We start from the raw sequence: 8,243 nt of genomic DNA, 5'->3' as shown, positions 1-8,243 counted from the left end.
ATTGTATAGCTCGACTCGGTCAAAAGTAAGACAGCTGCAGGCCATGTCCTACCTTCGTAAGTTCTGTGTGGGCCCAGCCGCTCGTGGCATATGGACCTTCGCATTCTGCCTCATGCGCCTTCTTTCTGCCTGTGATCTTGATTTAATTCCACATAACCTCGTATTTCTATCTGTGGTCCACAATGAATCTGTATTTTGGGTGAAGTTCAGGGAATTATACCCACATTTATCCTTTTTAAAATATTTTATTTTTATTGATTTCAGAGAGGAAGGGAGAGAGAGAAACAGCAGTGATGAGAATCATTGATCAGCTGCCTCCTGCACACCCCCTACTGGGGATCAAGCCTGTAACCCCGGTATGTACCCTGACTGATTATGAACTGGTGACCTCCTGGTTCAGTCCACGTGACGCTCAACCACGGAGCCACGCAGGCCAGACACATGTATCCTTTCAGGTGGCTTGTGAAGTGAATGAGAACCGGTATTGCACTAAACCCAACTTACAGACAGGGGAGCTGCTAGAAGCAGATTCTCTGAGGCCCCTTGGTCCCCTGGCCCTGCTCTGCACGGAGGAAGCTCTAACAGATGCTGTTCCCGCGGGGATGCTGCAGCAGCTCCGAGAGGAGGGGGCCCCCGGTTAGCAGAGACCCACTCGGGTCGCGCCCCCCCCCCCCCCCCCCCCCGCAGCTCACTCTTGCCTCCTCCCCTGCAGGTGGTGAGCGATGGGCGACTGGAGCTTCCTGGGGAACATCCTGGAGGAGGTGAGCGAGCACTCCACGGTCGTGGGCCGCGTGTGGCTCACGGTGCTCTTCATCTTCCGCATCCTCATCCTGGGCACGGCCGCCGAGCTCGTGTGGGGCGACGAGCAGGCCGACTTCGTGTGCAACACGCAGCAGCCGGGCTGCGAGAACGTGTGCTACGACGCGGCCTTCCCCATCTCGCACGTCCGCCTGTGGGTGCTGCAGATCATCTTCGTGTCCGCGCCGTCGCTCGTGTACGTGGGCCACGCGGTGCACCGGGCGCGCGCGGAGGAGAAGCGCGCGGCGCGCGAGGCGCGGGAGCCGGGCCCCGCGGGCGCCGAGCAGGGCGGCGGCAGCCAGAAGGGGGGCGGCGGCGGGGGCGCCCGGCGGTTCCGGCTGGAGGGCACCCTGCTGCGGACCTACGTGGGCCACATCGTCTGCAAGAGCCTGTTCGAGGTGGGCTTCGTGGCCGGCCACTACCTGCTGTACGGCTTCCGCATCCCGCCCCTCTACCGCTGCAGCCGCTGGCCCTGCCCCAACGTGGTGGACTGCTTCGTGTCGCGGCCCACGGAGAAGACCATCTTCATCCTGTTCATGCTGTGCGTGGCCTCCGTGTCCCTGGTCCTCAACATCCTGGAGATGAGCCACCTGGGCCTGAAGCGGGTCCGCTCTGCCTTCCGGGGGCCCCGGGCGCAGCCCCCGGCGGAGGTGCCCGAGACGCCCCTGCACCCCATCGCCGTGTCCTCCGTGCAGAAGGCCAAGGGCTACCAGCTCCTCGAGGAAGAGAAGGTCGTGTCGCACTATTTCCCTCTGGCCGAGGCCGGCCTGGGGGAGCCCGGCCCGCTGTCCGCGGGCGCGGGGCCCCTGGGGGCGCTGCCCGGGCCTTACCCAGAGGCGCTGCCTTCCTACGCGCAGGTGGGAGCCGGGGGATGCGAGGGGGGCGAGCCGCCGGGGGAGGAAGCAGCAGACCCCGAGCGGGTTGCGGGTGCGGAGAGGCAGGACGCCGAGAGAGGGAGCACAGACGGGCGGGAGACCCTGGCAGGGCCCGAGGGGGAGGACGGGGCCTGCAGGGTGGGGAGGCCGGGGCAGGAAGAAGAGCTGCCGGCCGAGCAGGCACCTTCCCCGGGGCCAGAGCTGGCTGGGGATGACCCCAGGCCCCTGAGCAGGCTGAGCAAAGCCAGCAGCCGGGCCCGGTCAGATGATCTAACCATATGAGGTGGCGCCAAAGGAAGAAGGAAAACAGGTGCGCTGGCCTGTGGGGCCGGGTGCCAGGAAAAATGCCCACAGGAGCTGAGTCTTCTGCCCCTCCCCTCACACCCGCGCCTGGTCGGACAGTGCGCGCTGCACAGTCAGTGAACTGTCTTTCCCGTCTGTAAGGGCTCCCGAGATAAACCCACTGTCCCACCCAAGTCCCCAGGCTCCTGTGGCTGCCCTGCCCTCTGCCCCGACGGCTGGGGGACTCTGCGGTGGTCCCCGTTTCTCCAGAGAAAGCCTTCTGATCAGACTTGCGATTGCCTCAGACCTTTTTACTAGCCTTGTCTCAAGCTCACTCCATCGGACTTTGTCACCCAGCCCTTCCCTAGCAGACACCATGTGACCCTGTGTCAGGGGTTCCAACGGCAACCCCTCCAGGGCACAGGCAGGGGACTGGGTTGGTGTGGTGGGCCTGTTCTCATGCCCCGGAAGCTAAGACTGTGAACACTGGGAGCAGAGGGCAGCTGCCCGCCCGTCCAGGCAGTAGCTTCCAGGCGGCGGCTACCAGGCCGTATGGTTTTTCAAGAGAAGCCAGAAACGCAAACATGTAAGTGAAATTTCCAATATTTTTAATGTTGCCCACTAAATTTTAATATGCCCGTGTGGATCAGACCAGTCATGTGTAAGCCAAATGGTGGGGCACCGATCTGCAAGGTCAGCATACACGAGGGAGCCCAGCTTTCCTGTGCTATCGGTCATGGTTTTTTTATGGTTTCAACTTGTTTCTGTGGCTTCCGAACCCCTCTGCACCATTTTTGAGTGTTCAGTTGAAATCATCAGTCTAAGATCCCAGCCCTCAGGGCTCAGTGGTTGAGGTCAACCAATGAACCAGGAGGTCACAGTTGGATTCCCGGTCAGGGCACATGCCCGGGTTGTGGGCTCGATCCCCAGAGTGGAGTGTGCAGGAGGCAGCCCATCCATGATTCTCTCTCATCATTGATGTTTCTCTCTCTCTCTCTCCCTCTCCCTTCCTTCTGAAATCAATAAAAAATATATTTTAAAAAAAGAAAGAAAAGAAATCATCAGTCCAAGAGATACCCAGAGTTCTCAGTGTCCTTTCTTTTGAGTCGCTGCAGCCCTGGGTTCTGACACAATTATACCCCTCACATTGTTGGGAATTCTGCTCTGAGTCCCATGGGAGAAAGCAAGCAAGGCCCCAAGCCTTCTCCCTGGGAACTGAGGCTTTTCTTCCCTGAGGCAAAGAAGGCCCCTTCTTTCCTTTCCTCCTCCAACCGCAGTGCCCAGCCCGGCTGGGAGCCAGAGGATGCCTGCCAGGGACCTGCCTTAAGGAGGCTCAGCTCCCCGGCACCAACTGGCCCATCAAAGCGGCACTAGGGAGAGTCTCTTACAAAGTGTGAGTCCAAATAGCCAGGGCCCCAAAATTCAGTCCCAGGCCAGGTTGCATCCCTGGAAGAGATGTAGAGACAAAGGGAACAAGAGGGTTCTCTAAGGTCTCCTGTCCTTCATCCCCACGACCAATAACCCTCAAGCATGGAGTCCGGTCAGGGAAAAGCCTCAGGTGCACGTACATATTTCACACACGGAGCCATTGTACCAGCGCCAATCCATGCCCACGGCAGAGGGAGCAAGTCAGTGGTCGCCAAGATGGCTCATCTAAACCAAAGTGATGCTTCAGGCAGTAGGAGGCTAAGGTAGGTGGGTAGAAACCAAGATGACCTGGCAGGGATCTAGACAGGACACCATCAGGGGACCCCATAAAGGTCCCTAGAAAAACTGCCTTCCTTCTACCTTCCCCACAACCAGCACCGTCCTAAATCCCTTGTGCTGCCCTCTGGTTGCCACTGGTTCCCTTTTAAGATATTCACTCCAGAGTGAAGCCTCCCCCAAAACCGTTCCTCCCCCAGGACAATGTACCCGTTTCCTGGTGCCCTTTCTAAAGCAGAGGGGTCTACAGATTAAATTCATTCTAAGGTCTGATTGTTTAATAATCACTCAGGCAACGAACAGAGCTGAGATATTTATCTCACAGACGTGACCTTCTGGCTACTGCTTGAATCTTCCCCTTGCAACCAACACTCTTCCACACCTTCTTCTGTCTGGTGAGAGAAGTAGCAAAATCCCAGGCTTGAGAACCAGACAGTGCATCATGGGCCCCAACCGGCTACACTATTGCCCCTACCGTTTTGCTCTTGAAGGCCAATTTAAAGAAAACATCAAGTCAGAGCCTGAGAACAGCTTGGTCCTTACCAGGATGAAGGATAATGTGTCTATCTCAACTAGGACCTAATCCAAAAGAGAAAAAACTGCTCCAAGTGCAAACGGCTGGTGCTGTGTAGACGCAGTTGTAGTGGTGACAGTTGCTGGTCTCCTCTCTGCTGGGCGACATGTGTGTGGGTGAGTGCATTTCCTTGGATGAAGCAGCATCCTGCTTCCCTCTCTCTCCCCACCCTGCCACCATGGAAGTTGACTTTTGGAAGAAACAGACACAGGCATCAAGGGACCAGGATTTGTTTTTTCTATTTCTGCCCTGTAGGAGCTACATTATCATCCCTTAACCTCTCTGTACCTCAGTTTTCTGTCTACAAACTAGAGAGAGCATTGGGCTGCCAACCCTGGAGCCTGCTGAGTGGTGCCACTTCCTGGGAGGTCCCTCCAACAGCAGGGAGACTGGGCAGAAGGGCAGGCAGGTGGGTGCTTTCCATCTGACCCTCCCATCTGCCTGGCCGTTACCTGGTGAGAGTTTTCCGTTGTGGAATAGACACTCCGGAGATCAGTTTTCCCAGAGAAGACTCAAAACAGAATCTTAACACCATATGATTAGTAGGAACCTGAGACTCTTTGACCTTGAGAGATATCTCTTGGGACAGATTGGCAATTACTTTCATCCTCTGAAAAATGTCCCTTCGTGCCCCATCTTAAGCTGCCAGCTTCCATTCCCAGGCAGCTATGTGTCCATGGAGGCCCTACTCTCTCTACACAGCTGGGTCTCTCCGTATCTCCCTCTGAGGCAAATAATTATGACTGACTCAGGATTATAATCCACCGGGCTCCATTAGCTCCAGCTTCAAGTCCTACTCCTTGTCCTTCCCTTGTTATAATAACTCTTTAGGGCACATGGACCTACCAATAAAAAGTATTGGACAGCCCTAACCGGTTTGGCTCAGTGGATAGAGCGTTGGCCTGCGGACGGAAGGGTCCCAGGTTCGATTCCGGTCAAGGGCATGTACCTTGGTTATGAGCACATCCCCAGTAGGGGGTGTGCAGAAGGCAGCTGATCGATGTTTCTCTCTCATTGATGTTTCTAACTCTCTATCCCTCTCCCTTCCTCTCTGTAAAAAGTCAATAAAATATTTTTTTTAAGTATTGGACAGCAAGACATACAAGTGCCCCTCCCTCCAGAGGAAAGGGGCTATTGACTACTAGCAGTTATAACACCCCCGTCAGGGGAGATCTGTGACCAAGAGGGACAGAGTTACTCAAAGTTCAATTAGAAAGTTTCACGCCTGGCTCTGTGACCCCCATGTGTAGCTGTTGGGGCATTATAAAAAGGCCTATCTGCTTTCACCACGACTTTGTCACCTGCCACACAGGTGAAGCATCCAACTCAGAATTAAACAAATATTCCTAAAGATCCATGAGACCTGGGGATCAGATTTTCCCATAAAGAGGAATGACATTCAGCCGGGCCGGTGTCACTCAGTGGTTGAGTGTCGACCTATGAACCAGTTTTTCTAATTCATCCAAGTTTTCCAGTCGCATTTTTCTATCTTTTTCATTTGCTACAGTTGTCATCTCTACACTGGCCAGATCTATAGATGGAAGAAAGAATGAGTCACCTCCTGAATTGAGTTAGACTAATAAAACTAACAGAAAATAGATGAGATCAAATAAATGTAGGTGAGCTGAACCAGCAGAATATGATGTAACAAAACAAAAAATCCTCAGTCACATCTTTAAAGCAGACATAATGGCAAATTATAACAAATATGGGCATTCTAATAGCTCCTAGACCAGACCTCACCTCTGGCACAATTCTGTATCTTTCCTGAATTACAAACTAGTTGTCTTCCCCTTAAGTTTGTTTGTTTGTTTTAAAGAAAGAACTCATGGACATGGACAACACTGTGGTGATTGCCGGGGAGGGAGGGGGTAAAACAGGGTAAAGGGAGGATAAATGATGATGGATGAAGACTTGACTTGGAGTGGTGAACCCACAATGCAGTGTACAGATGATGTGCTGTGGAATTGTGCAACTGCAACCTGTATAATTTTGTTAACCAGTGCCACCCCAATACATTTGATAAAAAATAAAATAAAATAAATATTTTAGGGACTTATCTAGTGGTCAAAGACCCTTCTTGACTTTTTAAAAATCCTGTTGACCTAATTACTGTATCTAGTTAGGTCCCACACATACTGGGACCGATGAGTAACAGACAAGGAAAATAACAACAAAGAGGTTGCTGACAGCCTGGAGTCTATGAAAGGTTTCAGAGAAGAAAACAACCAGTGGACACCAAAGTAAAAGAATAGTGTGATTTCAAAAGATATTTACTTTAGAAAAAAAAGTTTAAAATCTGTTTTGTGCTCTCAAAAACTTTAAAGAAAACATGAACTCCATAAAACAGGAGATGAAACACATGCTAATAAGATGATAAACTGAGTTGGAAAAGGAGCTGGCAGAGTTAAGAATTCAAAGAAATTCACCATGGACCAGGAAAAAAAAAATCTAGCTACGCTTTTATTTGCAAGTATAGAGGCATTATTCTACCATTTTCAAACTATAAGGAAACAACCCGTGCCGTGGTTTGTGTGCTGCTAATGGACAGTTATGCTTTCACATTCTTGCCCAGTTGTGAACATAGAGTAGGATCATATCCTGTCAGTAGGAGGTGAGGATTCCTGTCAAGAGAATGCCTATTCTGATGTCAAATCCTGAAAAAGAGAAGGATTCTAAAATGAGAAAAAGAAAAAAAAAGGATTTGGAAAGCGAGCCTTAAATAGGAAGAAGAGGGAATTAATTTCTTTCTCTTCTGAAGCTCATTCTCTTGAGCCTGGAATCCCAAGTCCCAATGCGCTCAATATGTTTCCAAAAGATACGGGAACAATGGTATCTGCCAAATGGAAGCAGGTGAGGGACGGAGTTAGGGAGTTCTTGAGTTAGTCCTAGAATAGTACCTAGCACAGAGTAAACACTTGGTAACTATTAGCTATCTTTACCATCACATATTATTCTGTGTGGTATAATTACTATCATTCAGCACAGTATCATTACTAAGACACCTTAGACTCAGCTGGGATTCAGAGATTTGAGGGGAGGGTTGTGCACTTGGCCTGAAAGGCTAGGGAGGAGAGGTTTCCCTCCCTCTCAGAGGCCACTGTTGGGTGGGGAGGGGGTTAGTCATAGCTCTAAAGGAAAAGAGAAGCAAGGTAAGGACAAGAAACCCAAGCCTCAGGGCTCTCCATTACAGCCATCCCTCCCAATGTGGAGTTAGGAAGGGTGTTTACTAAGTTACCCTCAAAGGAAGAAAATATCAGGCTGGCTTCATACTTTTCCATAACATATTACATTTCAGAAAAGACTAGAACATCTGTAGACTACTGAGGATTAAATGTTTAAGTCAAGAATGCCACAATAAGCCATATTTCATTCATAAGTGAAGGAAATTGAAAGGCATTCTCAACTATGCAAAAACTCAACATACCTGCAAAACCTTCTTTAAAGAAAAATGTATTTAACCAAAGGAGAAATAATTTTTAAAAATAATTCAAGCCCAACCGGTGTGGGCTTAGTGGTTGATCATCGACCTATGAACCAAGAGGTCACTGGTTCAATTCCCAGTCAGGGCACATGCCCTGGTTGCAGTTGTGGGCTTGATCCCCAGTAGAGAGTATGTAGGAGGTAGCTGATCAATGATGTTTCTCTCATAGATGTTTCTATCTATCCCTCTCTTTTCCTCTTTCTCTAAAAATCAATAAAAACATATATTTTAAAAAATAAGCATATCCACATACCTAAACATTAGATTGAGATCCTATTAAAAAAAGAAAAAGACAGAATTCAAGAAGGTAAAATATGAAAAAAGGCTGGTGATGAATACTGAAGATATTAAGTATAAAATCAATCAAACAAAACTATAATATGTATAGTTACAAACAGAATACAAGTGTCATAAATAATTCTTACCACATTGTAATTTTTTTAAATTGAGCTTTAAAACTCCAGGTTATACTAACATAAATTTGGGAACTACGTGAGGTGGAGGGAGTCAGGGAGGAGAAATGTGA

General features: G+C 50.2%; 1 protein-coding gene across 1 annotated transcript; it reads left to right on the top strand.

The window, feature by feature from the left end:
* Positions 1-722: 722 nt before the first annotated feature.
* On the top strand, positions 723-1,955 carry GJA8 (gap junction protein alpha 8; the record flags this gene model as incomplete). The annotated part of the gene is made up of 1 exon (XM_079761656.1): positions 723-1,955. One exon carries the CDS (start codon positions 723-725, stop codon positions 1,953-1,955), a length of 1,233 nt encoding a protein of 410 aa, XP_079617782.1.
* Between the last annotated feature and the right edge of the window lie 6,288 nt (positions 1,956-8,243).

This window comes from Cnephaeus nilssonii (assembly GCF_951640355.1).
Source record: "Cnephaeus nilssonii genome assembly, chromosome: 21".
Taxonomy (NCBI): domain Eukaryota; kingdom Metazoa; phylum Chordata; class Mammalia; order Chiroptera; family Vespertilionidae; genus Cnephaeus; species Cnephaeus nilssonii.
The sequence above is the reverse complement of the archived record's forward strand: the minus strand, read 5'-3'. Positions and strand labels throughout refer to the sequence as shown.